The sequence below is a fragment of the Oncorhynchus mykiss genome, chromosome 11 (assembly GCF_057628025.1).
Source record: "Oncorhynchus mykiss isolate SJ-2025 chromosome 11, ASM5762802v1, whole genome shotgun sequence".
Taxonomy (NCBI): Eukaryota; Metazoa; Chordata; class Actinopteri; order Salmoniformes; family Salmonidae; genus Oncorhynchus; species Oncorhynchus mykiss.
The window spans coordinates 54199600-54220512 of NC_143032.1; the positions used below are offsets into that span (position 1 = coordinate 54199600).

Consider the following 20913-nt stretch of genomic DNA (forward strand, 5'->3'; position numbering starts at 1 on the left):
CAGGATCTGTAGCTCTCCTTCCCAATTGTTACAAGCCTGGAGTAGATCTTGAGGGAGAAGGGAGACATCTCAGTCCCGCTGTTAATCCCAGAGGCGCTGGACCAACACTTTGGCTTGGGTGGTATACGGCAGAAATGAACCCAAGGGGGTCAACCTGGCTGGCGAGAATCTTGTACACATTCTGCATGGTCGGCACTCCGTAGTCCACGGCTCGATGCTTGTACCCCAAGGTGTCCGACTGGCATTGTCAGCTGAGGCCTAGGGTAGACTCGGGTGAATCTTCTTTCTCTTAGTCAAACCAAAGCTCGAGGTTGTCTGATCTGGCCTCCTTTGGTAAGTAATTGATGATGCTTGGCACGTAGCTGGCCCAATGGCATAGCTCAAACCCGCCAGATGCCAGGAGCTCTCATAGCTTGTCCACTAGCTGTCTGGCTTCTGCTGGTGTTCGCACGCTCTGGAGGGTGTTGTCAACGTAGAAGCACCTCTTTACGGAGAACCAAATATCTATTCTAGGCTCGCTGTTTTCTGTGATATCCCTGGAGGGCAAATATTGGGTAGTATGGGCTGCATGTGGTGCCAAAGGGAAGCACCTGCCACTCAAAGACATCAGGGGGCTTTTCTCTCTTCATTTCGTGCCACACAAACTGTAGGAGGGACCTATCTTCAGGCAGAAGGCGGACCTGATTAAACATCCCCTTGATGTACCTACTGATCCTGAAGGCGTGCTTGCAGAACTGCAACAGTACTCCCAGGAGTGACACACCCAAGGTAGGTCCTGGCAGCAGGGACTCGTTCAGGTTGAGAACCTGGAACTGTGAGGACACAGCCTCACTGTTTTTATGGGGTGATCAAATGAGAATGACCTGCACCAATGAGGACTAGAGGCTTGGCGTTGAGGAACGGCTGTAGAGGGAGACCAACCAAGTGCTTGTCCCTCTTCTGAGGGCTGGTCACTGGATAGGAACGGTCTGCTAGCCCAAAGCGAGTCACGGTGAAGGCCCCTTAGATCTGGAAACTTGTCTTGGATTGCTAGGCAGGAGGGATGCGTAAGGTCACTGATGCACCACGGAGGGTCTGGATGTCCTGCCAAATGGTTCTGAGGGCGAGCTCTTCTGGGGTACCCTGAAACCCAATATTCTGTGCAGCATCTGGAAGGAGCATGGTACGCTCGGTCCTGTCGTCCAAAATAGCATAGGTGTCGAGGGTATGGTCTCCATGGTGTAGAAGCACCCTGATCACCTTCAGCAGGACGCGAAGGAGGCAAGATCACCTTCAGCAGGGTGGTCTGTATAGATAAAGCACCTTTGTGGCTGTGCTTACCAGGCAGCTTTCCTCTTTTGGTGCCTTTTTGCGGGTTCTAGCATTGACCTTGTGAAGGACTTGTAGATTCGTTCCCTGGCAGGGTGCACTGGGATGCCTGAGGGTCCCTTCCACAACACCAGCACTTATTGTTGGTCTTGATCCACTCTGTTACTTTCTCCTTGGTGAGCGTCTGGAAGGCTGAGCAGTGGTTGAGATAGTGCTCAGGGTTGTTGCAATAAGGACAGTATGGCTTTGCCTTTCTTCTTGCCGGCAGCCAAACTGTTGAATGCTGAGGCAGCGGCTCCACTCTCCGGGTTGTCTTTAGCTCCGTGAAGGATGGATGCTCCATGTTTCCTGTGTGCGCTCTTCTGACTTCTGCCCAAGCCTGTCCTTATGCCCTTTGCTTGATGTCTGGCCATCGTAGCCTTGACACCAGGACTCATACTGTAACCACTCTGAGAACTCGAGTAAGGTTTATGTGGTACCTGGCTTATGAAACATGCAATGGCGGAAGTCTGACCTCATCTCAGGTGGTAGCTTGCTGAGTAGGAGTGCCACATGAGACCCAACCATCAGGTCTATGTCGCCGTCTGGCTGTGGTGTTCAGAGCATGCCCACTAAGGACTGGACCTGTAGTGCAAACTTATCGAAGGCAGCTGTATCTCTACAGTGGACATTGGGAGAGTCCATGACACTGGCTATCTTCTTCAGGGTGACATGGTGTGGCTGTCCAAACTTCTCGTTTAGGACTGCCATGATGTCTGAGTAAGGCATGGGGGAGTTGAGGTATGAATCTACCACTTGACAGGCTTCTTCTAGCTTTAAGTGATCCACTAGGATCCGATACTTAAAGAGCTCATTCCCGTCAACTGGCAGGAGGTTCCCTAGTGCGATCTTAAGGCTGTTGAAGTTAGGGATGGTTGGCCTAGGGCCTCTGTAGGTCTGCGATGCTGCTGCGGCGGTGATTCCTCTAGGGGGATGTGGATGGTGTTGAGGGTCTGGCCTATGTATCCATGGAACCTGACCTGATTGGCGACCTGGTGGGTTGCCTTTGGCTGGCAGCTCTTCGTGGCTCATATGCTGCTGCATCAGGGTGAGCCCTAGGAGGAAAAGACTATCGGTTCACTGCACCAACGTAGCGCTGTGAAGGTGCGGTACTGGCCTGGTGAGGAGGTTGGCAATAGTCCCCATCAGGGTGATAACTTAGCTCTCTGGGACACGGCGAAGGTGTAGCCTCTTTTGGAGGGTGGCCTGGAGTCTTGACTACTGATGCAGGTCTGCTCTGCTTGGCTGGAGACTGCAGACCTTATCCACAAGCTTCCTCATTTCCTGTTTAACTCCATCAAACTTGCTAAACATATCAAGAATCTCGTGGACTAGTTTCATGAACTTAGTAGCCTCATATGCATAGAACCATTGAAACAACATCCCTGCCACAGAAAACTGTTCAAGAAATGGAAGGGTAAGTTATATTGAACAGAGAGCTCTGAATGTAGGTACATTTAATATGTACAATATACCACACCCCCATTCCATGAATTCAACTTTGACCTACCAGCACCATCACCCACTTACAACCAAGGCAGCTCAACTTACCCTGTCCCTATGCCCAACATAACTGGAGTAAGTTGTGCCAAGAGACCACTTTTTTGGGAAAAGCTTTGTTTTCAAAAATGTTATGTTTACATCAATTCAGATTATTTCTAGGGATGCACAACATCCTGAAATATATTTAGATATCTTTGTTAGAAATAATACTACATTTCCCTTGACGTAGTGAGGTTTTTGATAGTGTAAAATAATCACGTTTTTGATAGCCTAAATAAATAAACATGGAAATGATGTGCCAGTGGGGTTTACACTGATAAAACATTCTTGGTACTTATCAACCAACTTTAAAAAATGCTAATATCATGTGTTTGTCTACACATATGACACCTGAGGAAGATAACCTACGGTGTCTCAGCTCACCCATCATGCTTTCACACGGCTATCCAGTTTCACTGTCTCACAACTGGGCCACGCCACAGTATACTCTGGGAAACCAGTCATAGCTATCCGCAGAGGCTCCAAACACTTTACACACTAAGATAAACACAGATGGGTGTGAACAGCAGTCTTAGCAGGAGCTGCAGCTCAAGGTTTTGACAATCAGAGATGGGAAAACACGTTTTTGCATTGATTCAGTTTCTTGTACACTGCAAAATGTTGAATCCTTTACATTCTTTACTGAAATTACTTAAACTATGAATGTGTGGAATGAAATAAGAGCAAAGCAATGATCATCATAAGGTTCTATTTTTCTCATCTTCACCATCGTCAACATTGTCATCAACACCCCCATCGTTTCATCAACATAATCAGTGATGTTGAAACCATCATTAAGGTTCCACCTGAGTGACAGACCAGGGGAACGTCTCCTCTATTTTTAGCCTTTTAATGTTGATTCGATTACACATCAGAATACAGGATCCTTCACACCTGCAAGATTGCAATGGGTGTGAAGAATAAGTGGGAATGGTGGGGGAGTAGGGAAGGCAGTCAGACAAAAAAACATCTCACCCATCAGTGTCAGGTTGAAAAATCACTGGTGGCTTGCAGAGGCCCTCATGGTGTATGAATAAATGTGTGTGTCTGTCTGTCCAAGAGAAATAGAGAGAGATTAAAATCCAGAGCCTTATTGGTCAAGCAGGTAGAATGTCAAAATCAAACAACAACAGGAGAAAACCACATTTAAAGTCCATTAGGTTTATGCAAGCTCTCAGTGCATCAGCTATATATTTGTGAATCAACTAGTTGTCATATTAACAACCCTACATACAGGTAACTGACAACATAATGGACATTTAGTAAATTAGGGATATTCACTGAGTGTACAAAACATTAAGAACACCTGCTCTTTCCATGACTGGTGAATCCAGGTGAAAGCTATGATCCCTTATTGATGTCACCTGTTGAATCCACTTCAATCAGCGTAGATGAGGGGGTGTAGACAGGCTAGAGAAGGATTTTGAAGCCTTGAGACATGGATTGTGTACTATTTAGAGAGTGAATGGGCAAGAAAAGTGCCTTTTAACGGGGTATGGTAGTAGTGGGTTTCTCATGCTTTACTGTTTAACTTGTTTATAAAGAATGGTCCACCACCCAAAGGACATCCAGCCAACGGCAGGCCAGTGGTTGAAAATGGGTCATTGATGAAAGAGGACAAAGGAAGCTGACACAAATTGTGGAGCGCAACAGTCGGGATACATTTAGTCAACTGACAGTCCAGTACAACATTGGTGCCCAAAGACATAAGAAGAATACACACCTCATTGTACTGTGACACGTATGGGGTATGGCAGCTGACGACCTTACAGAGTTCCACTTCTTTCAGCAGAAAACAAGAAATTGCTGTTGCAGTGGACTAAGGACCAAAAACACTGGACACTGGAAAATTTGAAAAACACTGCCTGGTCTGATGAATCGGCGTAGAGATCCTCTACCAGCCACCTTGACAACTGTTGGAAGCATTGGTGTCAACATGGGCCAGCATCCCTGTGGAACGTTTTTGACACCTTGTAGAGTCCATGCCCCGACAAATCGAGGCTGTTCTGAGGGCAAAAGGGGGTGAAACTCAATATTAGGACAGTGTTCCTAATATTTTGTACACTCAGTGTGTGTGTGTATGTATGCATGTATGTAAGTATGTATGTGTGTGTGTGTATATATATATACACACACACACACAGATGTTGTCCCTGAGTTAATTAAGCAATTAACATCCCATCATGCTTAGGGCCATGTATTAAAATTCTGGGGGGCAGGCCATTCTGGCCCTTATTTTGGCTACTATGGCTATGCCCATATAGGATGACAATGCCCCCATCCACAGGGCACAAGTGGTCACTGAATGGTTTGATGAGCATGAAAACGATGTAAACCATATGCAATGGCCTTCTCAGTCACCAGATCTCAACCCAATTGAATTGCAGTGGTGCCTGAGACAGCGTATTACACCACCATCAACAAAACACCAAATTATCCCATTTCTCTTGGAAGAATGGTGTTGCATCCCAGACACGTGTAGAATCAGTGCCAAGGTAGTAGGTACATTGAAGCTGTTCTGGCTCGTGGTGGCCCAACACCCTATTAAGGCACCATGTTGGTGTTTCCTTTATTTTGGCAGTAGTAGATGGTACTATCTAGATCAGGGTTTCCCAAACTCTGTGAATATTTTGGTTGTTGCCCGGCTGATAATAATCAACTAATCCTCAAGCTTTGCTAATTTGAATCAGATGTGTAGTGTTAGGGCAAAAAACTAAACGTGCACCTTGTGGTCCCGAGGACCGAGTTTGGGAAATGCTGATGTAGATTTACAGAATGCACACACAGAAAAAAATACTATTAATTAGGGGTCTTCATGTTTCAATAAAGAGAACTTCCAATCGCTGGACTACGTTATTTTGCCTGTTCATTGATCCTCCCTTGATAAATATTTCCGCCCCTGCCTTGTATGTTGTAGCACACTGTTGTGCCACAAAACTACCATGAAGTGATGTCATGGCTGAAGTTTTAAGAGGTTACATATCATTGACCAATACTCATTACTTAATGCCTGTTTTAATGCCTGAGGCATTTGTTTCGACTCACCAGTACAGAGAAGGTCAGAGCCTTGATGTTGACAGGTGAGGATGGTAAGGTAGATATTGTTCTTCAGAGGGGAGATCTCTTGTGCCTCCCTGCCCCCCAAGTGGTCAGCACTCTCGTCCAGTGGTCGCTTGGTCTTCACCTCCGTTGACCGGGGCGTTCCTGGAGACATCGAACCAGCTAAACGGGTCACACTGGTCACACAGGTCAGTCAGAGATGGACAGAAATTAGGTAGAAGACCCAGGTCAAAAAGTAAGCCAATGTATGGGAAAAGTAACAAGGGGAAGAGTGTCTTAAGGCTGCCTTAGGCGTGGGAAGAAGGACGCAAACTGGGGGCTCCAGCCAGAGATGAGAGATGACCTAATTACTTTCAGGGGTGAATACTATCCTTCTTTTGAGAGAGGAGGGCTGCGAGAGGACGATGATAGGGAGGAACTGGGGTTAACTGCCTTGCTCAAGGGACTAATGGCCTATTTTTACACCTTGCTGGCTCGGGATTCAAACCTTTCAGGTTACTGACTCAACTCTCTTAACTGCTAGGCTACCTACAAGCGTGTGTAAATTGAATGTAATTCCCTTTTTATGCACTTCTCTATACGTATTCTAACGTTGAACTTAAGCATGAGAATTGCATGCTTTTCACCCGCTATTCTTTTGGGGTGGAGATCGAATATATAAATTAAGGCGTGGCGGAGGTGTGTCTGCAGATACACTATATTCAAACACCTTTACAGTGAGGAAACCATGGAAACCAGGTCTAGCAAACCAACCACTTCCAAGTGGAAACAGCATCTACTTTATTTTTTCAGATAGAAAAAACACCCTTCTCTTCTCCATGCACTGTAATTTACAACTTGATAAGAGCTATTGACAAGAGCTATGTAAATGAGTAAACCGATTGGATAAGGGAATTGTAAATATAAATGACAATTGTTCTAGATCTATTTTACCTTATAATCGCTGAAGACAAATGGCATATGGCAGCAAACTGAAGCATATCAACATATCAACTTTCCAACAGTAAAGTTTATGAATGCTGTGCCATCATGCAGAATTGAAATTGTATGGTCTTTTCATTTGCAGGGATGGCACTCGAATGTCTTAAAGGAGCTACATGTAATCTTTTTGCATTGTAATTTCAGAAACTTTAATATGTATCGGACCCACCCCCATTCTAATGGTGCAGCCTTCTTATTGGTCAACAAAAGACAGACCGGGCCTGAGCCTCACACTAACCGAATGTGGCACAAACCGTTAGCTCCCCAGTCAATTTGACAAGAGATTCGCTGGCCCAAACAATATTACATATAGCTCCTTTAATTATAGGCTAACCCGTCATTCTCTCTTTCCTATTGTGTTAAATATTATCCACTATCAGTATCGACCATCAGTAGGCCTAATAATAACACATATTCAACTGCCAATTTACTGTTCGTTCCCTTTAGTTGATATAGCATACAGTCCATTTAATTACACTTTCCTTTACCTTCATTTTCTTCCTCTGTAAACGCCATCACGGCTGTGTGGTTGTTGCTGAGGATCATTAGTAACAGTTGATCATGTTTTAAAAAAGACATGTAGGCTAATTAAATTGTTATGAAGCGGAGTGCAGACCAATTCTTAACAGCTTGAACTTGACGCATGGCCCAATACCTGGCCGTGTCATCACACAGTTTCATGGTTAGTGAAGGCAATAGACGAGGGTACAGCCTACTGTTGTACACTTTTCTCCCTATTGTAATTATATGTACACCAGTTTTCCAACATGACCATGAGTTAAAGAACTGAATGTGGCAATTTTCAGAATGAATCAAACCACTGTTTACTTTCTTTCATGCATAAAGGCTCTCCAAACCTGTTTTTTATGATTCATAAATACTTTCCTAAACCTAAATAATCTACAAGACCAATTGGTGCTGAAACGGAGACAAATATGCATTTATTTAGATGGCTTTCTTTCATTGATCCCTAATATTCTGAACGCGTCCTCTCGATATATTCTAGTGTAGTGAGTTTGTCGACGAAATTCGAACTAAAATGTACACCGTATTTAAAGGGATGGAAAATATGTTGGCCAGCAAGTGGGAGGGTTTTCAGGGGTTGAATGGGATGTATTCAACACATGCAAGGTAGCCACACTCCAGAGCCTGTTAAGCAACTGAACTTGACTGAATACCAAATACTGAGAAGTGTGTAGGAAAGGTATGCGTAGGAAAAGCGTAAATTCCTAAGTCTGAATCAGCCACACAGAGAAAAGGGAAAAAAGAGAGCAGGAAAAGATTGAGCCATTTTTTACACAGGGATAGGAGTGAAAACGGCTAATGGTGGTTGGGAGATTCTAGTCATGTTATGGATCATGATGTTAGTGGGCCTCTGCCCATTGTAAATGGCTCAGAAGACTCACTTAAAAGCAAATCACCTATGAATGACTACTCTGGTCACATTAAATATACATATAACTGTATTTTGAAAGTAATATATCTTGAAAACTTGATTGCTGACATGCAAAACATGTTGGGACTAAATCAACAATGGACTATCTCACCAGAGAAAGCATCCGAGAGAGCGAAACAGCGCCCCTCTCTCTTACTATATGTAGCCCATGTATCTGATGCTGTCTGGCCAAAAAGAGTATAACATGCCATACTCTATTTTGCCAGACAGCATCAGATACATGGGCTTCACATACATGTCCTTTGCCTCGATGACAGTATTATCAGCAACATCTGTCTTTTTACTGAAGAAATGTGTATTGTATCCCCAAGAGTGTAAGTTTGGGTTCGGGTTGGTCTGCGTTTCTACTAAGCGAGCCTCGTCGAGAACCAGGCTTCCCTAATAACGGGTAATAATAATTCCCTAATAACGGGTAAGCCTGGGGAAGTTCATGGCAGAAAAATAGGTAAATAGGGGTGGAGACCCGGTGTAAATCAGTGAGCTAAGCTAACATATGCAATTGCTTTAAGATGGTCATACCATTTTTTTTAATGAAACACTGAATTCGGCCTTACTGCTATTAGCCCATAGAAATGCATTGGATAACATTTTTTTAAGTGTCTGAGAGATGTAAGAAAGCTCAGGGGGAAAAAATGCTAAGAATTTTTAGTGGAATTACCTGTGTACATTGACATTCATGTTTCGGCCTGGTACCGGGTTACCTTCAGTCGGAGTACACCATCATGTGTGTGAGAGTTTCATCTTTCCATAGATGGGTCAAAGTAATTTGTAGACCAGACCGTTCGGACACTACAGACGTTTTCATGAGAAGACAGATTGTCGAGATGTGTCCTGGTCTGACAAACCCCGCTGTAGATCATCGGCGGATGCAAGGGATTGAGACATCTCTAGTTTAAACAGACAGATTTTGATGGGAATTTCTTATGCATCGAGCAGAGCATTGGGGGGGGGGGGGGGGGGGGGGCTTAAGTGGATCAATTATTTTCATAATTGCCTCTTCTTCCTAATGGTAAATCTGTCAGTGGGAGAGACTGCCTTTATCTGACAGACAGTACAGTATACTAGTCATGTCAAGCTTGAAAATCAATCCATTACTACCCCCTCTTCATCTTGTACTGTTTCTAAACCTTTTCATGAAAACCATGTCTGGAAAGACCGTTACAACTTAAAGCATTAGTAGAATGTTTAAAAATAATTTATTAGGAATTGTAAAAAAATGTAAGAGGGTTACAGTGTTGACAAGAACCTTTCAGAGTAAACACAGAGTCCAAAGGCTCCATGGCAATCCATCAGCAGGCTTAGAAAAATATCAACATCTACAACTTGGTGATAGAAATTGACAGCGCCTCTTGTTCTTAAACTAACCACAAAAGTAAAACACCTTATCTAACCTCCCATTGCAAAAAGGTAACATTTTTTTAAAAGTATATAGCTTCTCATGAGTTTCATGGCTCCAGTCTATGTCATCCAGTAGATGTACAGCGTATCGGTCAGTGTGGAGAAGGGGGTTGAGGAGAAATACATACAATCTCATCATGGAAGAGCCTCAGGACCACCTCTGAGAGTGTTAATTTAGCACTGAAACAAATGAACGAATCCTCTCCACACATCGACAGAGACAAGGACGTTCATTAACAAACCAAAATGAAGATGATAAATTCACATTTGCCACCAATGTATCCATTCCCTGACAATACATTTCACACCTAATTCCAGTGTGACCGCATAGCCATACAATGCACACACACACACAAACGCGCAGTCACACAACACAATCTGCGAAAGAATCTAGCCGTGAAATCGTACCACTGTGAAACTGTTTTTACGACTGATTCCTGCATGTTTGTCCTTCATTTTCCTTTACAACCACCACATATTCAAAATGATCATTCTAAAAACAACAATAAAATAAGTTCCAAGTAAGGATGAAAGAAACCGTTTTAGGCCTACTCATTAGAGGAATATCCCCACAAGCTCTCACTCCCGGTGCTGATAAGTGGTTCCTGCGTGAATTCACAGTATAGGAGCAAACCCTTTCATTCTGTCATACCTGGACCAGTCTCACAACTCAGACAGCTAAAGATTAGGAATCACACAAATACACTATGATATGTATGAGTCTGAGTGGCCAACGCCGAACAGTACGAATGAAAGTTAAAAAACATCTGCTGAAAACAAATACCATCACTGCCTTCCCAATACCCCTCATTTTTTGCAGAATCCAAAAGACAGTTATATTTACAATATTTTACAAAAAAACAGATATCACGCAGTTCAAATCTGACTGGAAATAGGCTCATGACTATCAATTTAGTTACTTTTATCATTATTAGTATAACAAATGTTTGTTAAAAACCTACCAAGATATACATTTTTCAACTTTGTAATACATACAAAAAAAAATATGGTATTATCAGCAATGTTCTGTATGTACTGAAAGATAAATATACATTTATTCAGTACAAATACTTGCTCCAGTCTTTCACATATTCCGTACCTGGAGATCACTTTCTCCCTCACTGACTCTCAATAAAACACCTTCTGACAAAAGAATCAAATGGGAAAAAAAATAATTAAGACAAGAATACATGACAATTTCCACAAAACAGTCAAATGAAATAAAATAAAAAAGTAGCTAGAATTATCTGCATGTTTTTCTAATACAAGCAGAAATATATATTTTTAAAGGTTGTTGTTCCTTTCTGCTAACTACAGTAACATGTTAGACAGGAAGGGATGTTAAGACCGAACACAGGAAGTCTGAAGAAAAGAGATCCTCAGTGGGAGGAGGGGCGTGGACATCAGGGGTCAAGGGTCACACAGCCAGAGAGGAGTGTCAGACCAGTTCAAAGCTTTCCATCTCTCAGTTCACAGCTCTGCAGAGAAATTGAGACAATTTTCATGTGTCTATAGGCAACATTATATTGCTACAATAAATGTACAGTAAATTAGAGTGATTTATTTGAATGGAGCATTACTCTTCTGAGTATGTGATGCTGTGGGTGGGTATAGTAGCAGACTCACTCTCTCAGTGGTAGCCATTAGTGAAGGCCGTAGCAATCAGAGGACCCTGTAGGGAGCAGTCAGACACAGGAGAGATTAGAGGGAGCACCCAGTCATCACAACACAACCACCAACACTCTCAACATCCCCAACATCATATCACATTCAATAATACAACCCTCACCAAATGTGCAAGCAAAATCTGTCAAAATGGACAGTATATTACCCAAGAGCAACATTACTTGTTCCTTTGACTTGACAGTCACACATTGACAGACAATTCTATGCTCATAACAGACCCCCTGAATGTATACGGTCATAACACAGGATTGGACAGTATTGCAAGATGGATCTATGAACATGTGCCAAGATCAACATCTTAGGAGCACTGCTCTGTAGCATCGATAGTATGCAGACACATTTTGCATTTCCAAACATGAATAGGGTCTAAAATACCTACGTGATAAGGGCTGTGTCTTACCCCCAGACTATGGCCGAACCCAGTGTTTGGGGAGGGGCTTGCAGCGCTGAGGTAACTGCTGACAGCAGACTCTTGATTGGCTGCTGCATATAAGTCTGCCATTGGCCCAGGGCTGCTGAACCCCCCAGAGCGAGAGGGGGCGGAGCCTAAAATAACATACAGATGCAAATAAGTAGACAGACACATAATTAGTTACACAGGAGAAATACTATACATCAAATTGGCAAACATTTCTCAACCCCTCATACATACCTCTTGCTACTGCTGCGGCTGCCACTGCCATTGGTCCATATGCCGACAGAGGAATGGCTGAGGGGGTAGAGGAGGTACAGCAGGTTTCAAATCCAGCTCGGGCTACAAACAGCGTTGACCTCTCTAGAGGTCAGTCAGAACATGATTTTGACCATAATCCTTGACATCATGTCCACCTCTAACATATGGGGCTACATTACCCACGACTGCGGTGTGCAATTAGTGTATTAACTGGTGTCACTGTGTAATAACTGGTGTGTAGCACAGTAAAGGGGTGAGTAGCAGACGGGCAGCATGCTGCTCGTAAAGGCCAGAGGAGGGACTGACCTGTGAGCTCAGGGGGGTGTGGTGATGTCAGAAGGGGGGTCCTCTCTAAATGGAATTCTAGAACAGAAACATCAGAGAGTGCTGTTGAAACAACACACCGGCGAGGTAAGGGACACACCCACCCATCCATACGCACACACACACACACACACTGGCAGGGAACATACAACTAGGGTGACACCAAGGGAACACATCAATGAGATGGCGTAAGAGGAAGAAATGAAGAGCGAATGGGAAGTGGCAGATTTACATAGAAGAAAGATTCAGCTTGAACTGGTGGTTCAAGCCGAATACGTTAGGATGGAATAAGAATATACTGCCCCCCCCCACAAACATACCCACTCTTCTTCTTACGAACACATACAATCACACACAAAGCACGTGTAATCCACTCCCTGATATTTATAAGCAGCAAATGACACTCAGAGTGCTTTATGAGCTTCCATGGAGGCTGTGTTGGTTAAAGAGTTTGTCTGTGTTGTGGGAGCTATACACAGTATGACGAGTCAAGACACACACCAAGTGAAGATGAATAGGATCACACAACCATCATTAAATGATTGGACTCTTCTACTACTCTGTGACCGTCCAGGAACCTCACGAAAGGGCCATGCTTGACTCAAGGGAGTATGAATGGGTGGAGGAGTAGCTTCTTACCAGGGAATTGATAGGTATATCCAGGGGTGATGCCAGTGTAACTTCGACTAGTATACGTAGCTGTCTGAAACCCTGGGTAACCTATGGTGAAAGGACAGTCATGGGTCTGTGTTTGAGTGAAACAGTGCTGCCCCCTGCCTGTGAAAGAGGATACTGTCAATGTAACAACAGGTTCACAGAAACAATGCACTCAATAACATTCTTTATTCTAGATCAGCCAACAGTGTATGTTGTGTACGTATGCTCAGCTCAAAGTTGATCTAACTTAACAACTGTACCCTTGCCTAGAATTCCCTCTTGTCCTGCCAACGTCATTGGGAATATTGCAGTTCTCAGACTGAACAGTACATGATAGTGTAATTTCCCCATCTTCAGAGGCATGCTTTAACCACTAAATTATATATATATATATATCTCAATATATACATCAATAGCAATATTACATACATACATGCATTACTTTTTCCTCAAACTAATTTGGTACCACATGTTTTAATAGACTTGGCAGGTGCAAATATGAAAATATTGTATTAAGGGGAGAGGATGTTATGAAGAGTATGCCATCTGTCCCCTAGCGGTAGTAACTTCTGTGGTAAATCATCTCTTCATAATATAAAATATGATATTATGAGAGGATGTGTGATGGTATGGGGTAACAGGATGAGGGGCCACATCTTCGTCGACATTACTGTCGTCATCCTCGTCACTATGAGTTTACCCAGCATGCCGATGCCCAGCATGAAGGCATCCATGCCGTAGGGCATCACCCGAGAGCGCCCCCTGGCCGAGCCCGTGGGTGACATCACTTCCTTGGGCTGAGCCTTCTTACACTCCACCTGTCATGAATACACACGAGGGGGAACAAAACAGTCAACAATTACAACTAACAGTTACATTGTGTATTGAATAACGAAGGATTTATTTAAAGCCTTCTTAGCTCACCATTTTGCTGTTTATCTCATGGAAGTGCATCTCACACACTTTCTCCACCACATCCTCATTCTCAAACGTGACAAAGCCAAACCCTGGAGTGGACAAATACAAATAATGTATGTGAGGAGGGTCAGCTCATGAAGAGCTCGGCAACACCATTGATTAAAGCCCATTATTGAACATCTCAAACCCAAGTTTGTGGAAATCCATTCTGCTGTCTCTGGGGGTTAGAGTGTGGAGCTAATGCACGAATGCTAACCACCTTCTGTATTAGGTACTGTAGTAGCCGTTTAGTACGTTCGCACCCTCCCCCCCTCTGGGGTGCTGTTCCTGGCTCATCCCCTCCTCCCTCCCCTCCCTGCTGGCCAGGTCAGCGAGCCTCCCTCCCTCCCTCAGCCGAGTAAAGCTGGTGGGCTGTCATAATCGATCAGTCCCAGGGTGGGTAGAAGGCGCTTTAGGAGGCTTTATCCTGATCCTCGATTAACAGACTGACTAATTAGCCTAGACTTGTTCCTCTCCTCCTACTCCGTTCCTCCTGTTCAGCCTATGAGGAGGAGATAGCTGATAGTTGCTTTATTCAGGAAAAGTATTACTTACTACGATTGTGACTTCGACTAGTATACGTAGCTGTCTTTTACCTTAAGATGAACCCACTAACTGCGAGTCGCTCTGGATAAGAGCTTCTGCTAAATGACCTAAATGTAAAAGACTATTGAGGATACAGAGATGTGAGGCTTAGAGTACTGGGGGACTGGACAGAGAGGGGGTTTCTCAGACTCACCTCTGTGTCTGTTGGTGGTCTTGTCAAACATGAGCATGGCATCATCAACCTAGAGGACACAGAATTTTACACACATCACCTCACACAATGTACGCACGCGCCATATTGTCTGACCTCACCCCTTCTCAAGTTCTCCAGGGAGGCTCAGCAACAGATGGACAAAAGGGGCAGAAAGAGGAGGGGTGGAGGAGGGGGACAGGTTTCAAAGGAGGGAGGGGAGCACAGTAGAGGAAGAGAAGAAAACAGAAGAAACATCTTAAGAGGGGACATTAGTGATGCATGGGCACAAGATGGCCGCTAGAAAAGGTTTGATTCACAAACACAAAATCAGAATCAATTCCCTGTTTCTCTTAGTTAGATGTCTTGCCTCTGAACTGCATAATTGGAATCTCTCTCTGAAAAAGAGGACATAATCCACCCTCGCTCCCCCCACTTTCCAAAGTTTGCCATTCCCATGGCAACTGTGCAAAAAGTTATCTTAAAAATCTTTATCTGGCATCAAGCATTATTTGTTAAGAGAAAGAGAATGTGTGAGAGTCTGAGAGAGAGATTACAGACAGATAGACAGAGAAAGAGAGGAAGAGTGAGAGATATACATAGACAGAAGGTACAATAAGTAAGATAGAAATGTAGGCATGTACAATGTTGGATGTGGGGAAGAGGGACTGGGGAGAGAATACAGGTACAGACCGTGGTGAGGTAGAGATGGGTGTGTGTGAGAAAAAGAGAGGTGAAAGAAACTATCGTGAGATAGAGGTGGAGACAGAAAATGTGGGACTAAATTGGGAGGGAGGAGAACAGAGAGCGACAAAGAATGGGTGCAAGAGAACAAAGAGGTGTGGAGGCTTTGTCTGTTGGCACAGCCAGCCATAACTCCTATTCTCCTAGTGCCCTCTCTTCCTCTCCCTCTATACCTCCCTCCTTCACAGTAGAGGCCTAGGATTCATCTTCAGCTGAACACAGACCAATACATTGCAATACAAAATCGAATTTAAAAAAAGCAACTGTCAAACACCTAATATCATTCAAATTAACTCCTGAATTAATTGCTAACTAATATTTTAGTAAAGCAAAATGTGTGCTTTCCACATTCAATATCCAATGCCTTTCAGTTTGCAATAAAGCCAAAGGCAGGTGCACATGGTTCCACCACCTATTTGCCAGAACCACTTATTCACACGCCTATACGGTTCCACGCAGAGCTGACACATTGTGTTAGTCAATGGGCATGTGTCAGTGTGTGTGTGTGTTCGTGCTTGGGTCCACCCTTGGGTAGCTTGCACGAAGAAAGGTCAAGGGTGAGGGAGGAGGGCTTCCAGCCAGGGTGAAAGAAGACCTGTCAGTCTTAGCTCTCTCAAATCACTGACTCTTTCCACTCTGACATTTCCCTATCACCCCTCCTGTCTCCCTAACCAGGCCTGCCTCTTCACAGTCTAAGCACCATGACACAGCAATGGAACAACACAGACAATGTTGCTCCACAGTTTAGAGCACCAAACTTTAACCAAACTGTATATACTGAATTAGAAGGTGAATTATATGCTGAAATCTACAATCAGCAGGATGATAAAACTGTCCTGACACTTCAGGTATGTTTTTCACATCATCCCCACAAGTACCCAGTGCAATTAAAATGTACACAAGTTAAAACATCAATGTCCTCATTTAACTAAATGTTTCTTAGTAAGTCAATAACTGTCCTTCAAAGCTATATATTTCAAACACGGGACATTTTAATGGTGCACTGGACAATATTCCCCTCTTACCCTCTCTTCCACTGCTCATCCTCCCAGTCATTCTCTCCGCCCCCTTGTCCAGAGCAGGAGACAAAAGGTCCAGTGAGGCAGTCTAATCAGAAACTTCCCATGGGTGGCTAGAGTTGACATTTCTCCATCTAGCCATCTCTCTCTCTCCATCTCATTCCATTAATGCAATTGTATGATTGGGAGTGAAGCACTTCATGTAGAAGTGGCCGTCATTGAAAATAAGAATTTGTTCTTAACTGACTTGCCTAGTTAAATAAAGCTAAAATAAAATAAAATGTGCCACTTACAGTAGTATGTGATAGATACAGGAAGTATAATTTAAATGATCAAGACTGAATTTAATATTACATAATCACAATGCCCTGACTGGCTAATGGTAAACTACATCAATTAGCTTTGCCTCAGCCTTTTATTGGGGTTGAAAGCTAATCTAGTTAGTATGCAGGCTCATTGGTTTATCTGATTTCCTACTGAATTTGCACCTTACTTTCTTGCATAGGTTACTTGCGACCACTATTTCAAGTTGTCTGTTTAAAATAGTTAGTGTCAACAAAAAGTTTGAAGATTCAACAGAGGAGTAAGAGTGCACCACAGCGCACCTCCTTGTAAATATTGAACTCCTGTACAAACTAGCAAAATATTTGCCTAGCTTTCTTCAAAGACATAATAGTCCTTGCACCCGTTCTCCCTTCTGCCTTTGTTACCTCTTCATTTATTATCTCTGCTCTGCATTTCAAAGCCCTTGGAATCTATGGTGGGAAGCGTCAAAACTGAGTACAATACGGATATTCAAATAAAATCAAAAGCATAAGTTTGAAGAACTGAAGACAGACTGGAAGTGACACGTATGCTGGTTTGGGTCGGTTTGACCGTTGGTCAACCAGTGTTATTGTTACAAAACTCCTGGGTTGACACTCTCCAACCCCCCGCCCCTCCCCACCCTCAACACAAAACCCCTTGCCCGCTGAATTACTTGGGGACAATGGGCAAGCCGGGTCACCACGGTAACGGGCCAGGAGGGGGTTGGGGGTAGGAGCAGCTGTTACATCAGATTAATTCAAATTCTGATAATCCCTCCCCCTTCCCTACCATCACCACACTCACCAAAACTTTTTTCTCCCTCTTTTCCCTAACTAAAGCCTAATGCTCCATACCTCCGTTCTACCCTCTCTATCCTTCTCCTCCACCCCTCCCACAAGTAACTCTCCTCCCTTCCAAAACAACTCTTCAATTGCACTTCATTTTTACCCTTACCCCACCAATCAGTTTCATCTAAACAACAAAGATGTGAGACGGGTTGAAGAAAACAGTGGCATGGAGGATGATGCAACATCACACCCATCTCTACTCCCTCAACACAGTCTGAGACACAGATCCACACGCGTCTACCTTCTACCTCACATTTCAATAGCTATATACCAGCTCCCATGCGGCTTACCTTTCCGAACTGCTCGAAATACGCCTTGACATCCTCAATGGTCGTGTTCACGGATAGACCTCCAACAAAAATCTTCTTGGTCCGAGTCACTAGCTGCAAGGAGAAATGGGTCCGTTAATATGAATGGATCGAGAATAACTGTGATAACACCATGGATTAGGATGATCCTTTAACGGTGGCTGTAGATGGGTAGCCTGGTATTGTCCATCTCTATGATAAATTCAGGTGCCAATGGGAAAACCACCAGCAGGCAAAGCTTCCAATTTACCTCAAAGCTCCTAAAAGACCCCTTTGCATGAAAAATAAAGGAGTCAGATGAAATAATTCTGCCCAAGTATTAGCACAAAATGTTTTTAGACTTTATGTTCATATTTATGTCATCACGACCAACAGTACATTATTAACATAGTTATTACACTGCTTATGTAGGAAATTACTACTGCTACCACCACCTGCATTAATGCCGGTGAACTTGCAGGTTACACGCTCTTATGAATATACTAATGTACATTATTGTGCTGTATAAGGTGTTAACAAAAGCCACTTGATCACACAAGAGTGTACAGATCACATTGATGTCACAGCAGCAGTCATGTTCCTCTCTTGACAAGGCATTAGGCCAGATAGAATGTGAAAAGCTTAACATGGCAAGCACAGGCTAACCTGCTCCCTCCCAGCAATGCCATTCACACTGAACTCACAGGACTAAGCCCTGACGAACCATGACTAGACTGGCTCACTCACCTTGGGCTGGGCTCTACGAGGGAATGCAACTTTCGGATCAATCTAGAGGAGGGAGTTAAAGAGGAGAAAGGCCAGTTTAGACACGCAGCTCAATACAGAGCCCATGAAATCAGGTAAATGTGAACCAAGTCCATGGTTGTGGTCTCTTTGGTGCTGCTCCTTGCCTCATCCTGTAAGGGTTCCTTATTAACATGGGTGTCCGGGTTACAATGCTGCACCAGTACATTAGGTCATTATGAAAGCTGGAGGTAAAAGACAACTAGAGGATAGACCCGAGGGATTGTTGTTTTCACAACGTGGGGCATAGAAGGTGAAAAACATTCATGAGTATAACATTTACTTTCTCTCTGAAAGAATCTGCTGCTAGATTTGGAACTAAGAAGCTCTCGTTTTAACTTCATTGTAACCATAACCCCATTGGCCTAGCCAGGGTTGCTCTCAGTTCTATGAAAACTTTTCCAACCCCTGAAGTGGTGGTTTATAGGTGTGCAGGTGGAATGAGTGGGAATGTTTTCCGGCCTGCCTGCCTTCCACAGCCCTCACCTCCTCTCGTCACCAACATGTGACCTCCTGGAATCTCACAAAGGCAATACAATCACAGACACATCTCACCTCTACAACAAAAAAAAGGAAGGACAGCGAAAGAGACACAGTAGGTGAAAGAAAGGGAGGGACAGCACAGAACACGAGGAAGACGAGGAGGAGGGAGAATGGACTGACGTAGACAGAGGAGAGAGCCGTCAACCTCACACACTGACAGCACATCAGCCTCATTTTGTTTGCTTTTCTCTCCCGCTAAGACATTACGATGATTTTGTGAGCTATTTAAAAGCCAACATTTCATAGTGTGTTTATCGCCATTCTTCCACACAGTTCTTCAGTAAACGTGGGAGCTAAGCTATCATTAACAGTGCGGAAACTGAAATATTGGACATTTTCAGGAAGATGATAATACTAAATTAATATAATGATAATAAATAACAAAAGCCAAACCATTGAATTCATATATTTCCTATTGACAATATTTGTTTGTTCAGGTTGGGTAAAGAGTAACTACACCATACAAATAAGATGTGACTATAGAGACTATAGTACAGGAATTAGAGACCTCTATAGTATTAGTCTCTACTCATCTAATAGAACAACTAGACTATTCCACACTGTACTGTTATGCTACAAGACAGTAAGACAGTACAGTGCCAAGAGCACTATATTAGTCCGTAACCATGACAGGGTAGAGTGGAACTACAGTAGAACTACAGTAGAGAGCTAGTGCCTCTGTGGTGCACCACATGCGTTTACCAGAGTAAAGTACAGTTATGTCTACGTGTATAGTGTCGACATCACGGCAGGTTCTGTTGAGCAGAGTGAGAAGGCTCGGCTAGACTGAATGGTGTATCGGATGCAGTCTACTGTTTAGTTCTATGATTGCTAGACTACTCTGATAGTCACCTCCGGTCACCAACCCTCCTGATGTCCAACACTCCTGTGCACATTAAAAAACAAACAAACAGACACACACAAACAAAATCAACGTACAGCAACCAACACACCCCCATGGGTGGAAAATATGGACATTAGACAGGTGAGGGAACTTTTTCATAAAATAATTTTTGAAAACAAAATGAATGACCGGAATAGAGAATTGATTGGAGAAAGATAAATGCCCCCCTTTTCTATATTCATGACACAAAGTAAAATACATAACCACTAACTGCAAAACATCCTGCTTTAAAAAAAATGTAATGATGACATATATATTGGATCATGCTAAACGTGGCAGAGGTGTTGGTGTCAGGGAGAAAGGCCGTAACCTAGGCCCACCGACTGTCCACAGAGCTGAGCCTTAGAAAAAGGCGAGGGGGCTTAACAAATCAGGACAATCCATTTGACCAATTACAGTCCAACCATGCACTCTTTAAATTAAAGGTGCAAGTTGGAACCAAATAAGGTTCTTGAGAGTGATGCTATAGGGGAACCATTTTAGGGTTTCTGAAGAACCATAAATAGGATGGTTGTTTGAAGATGGTTCTTTGAATAACCATACAAAATCGAACCATACAATATTGAATAGCCCTGCTGTAGTTTTAAGCCTTAATTGCATATTTCCCATGGCATATTTCCCAGGGTGCCTTTCGAGTGAAT

General features: G+C 43.5%; 1 protein-coding gene across 5 annotated transcripts in view; it reads right to left on the bottom strand.

Moving 5' to 3' along the window:
- Positions 1–9563: 9563 nt before the first annotated feature.
- The window catches only part of msi1b (musashi RNA binding protein 1b), a 38953-nt gene continuing 27603 nt past the window's right edge, over positions 9564–20913 (bottom strand). Inside the window, exons 5-15 of one of the 5 annotated variants that reach the window (XM_021621308.3) lie at positions 18769–18810; positions 18025–18117; positions 14821–14869; positions 14049–14131; positions 13825–13942; positions 13107–13187; positions 12450–12506; positions 12123–12179; positions 11871–12016; positions 11411–11456; positions 9564–11262 (exon numbers count right to left, since the gene is read on the bottom strand). In XM_021621308.3, coding sequence (XP_021476983.1) covers positions 11415–11456; positions 11871–12016; positions 12123–12179; positions 12450–12506; positions 13107–13187; positions 13825–13942; positions 14049–14131; positions 14821–14869; positions 18025–18117; positions 18769–18810 — 768 coding nt within the window. In that variant the 3' untranslated portion in view covers positions 9564–11262; positions 11411–11414. Of the gene's footprint in view, positions 11263–11410; positions 11457–11849; positions 12017–12122; positions 12180–12449; positions 12507–13106; positions 13245–13824; positions 13943–14048; positions 14132–14820; positions 14870–18024; positions 18118–18768; positions 18811–20913 lie in introns of all 5 variants that reach the window. The other 4 variants (XM_021621307.3, XM_021621306.3, XM_021621305.3 and 1 more) reach the window with 4 other exon arrangements.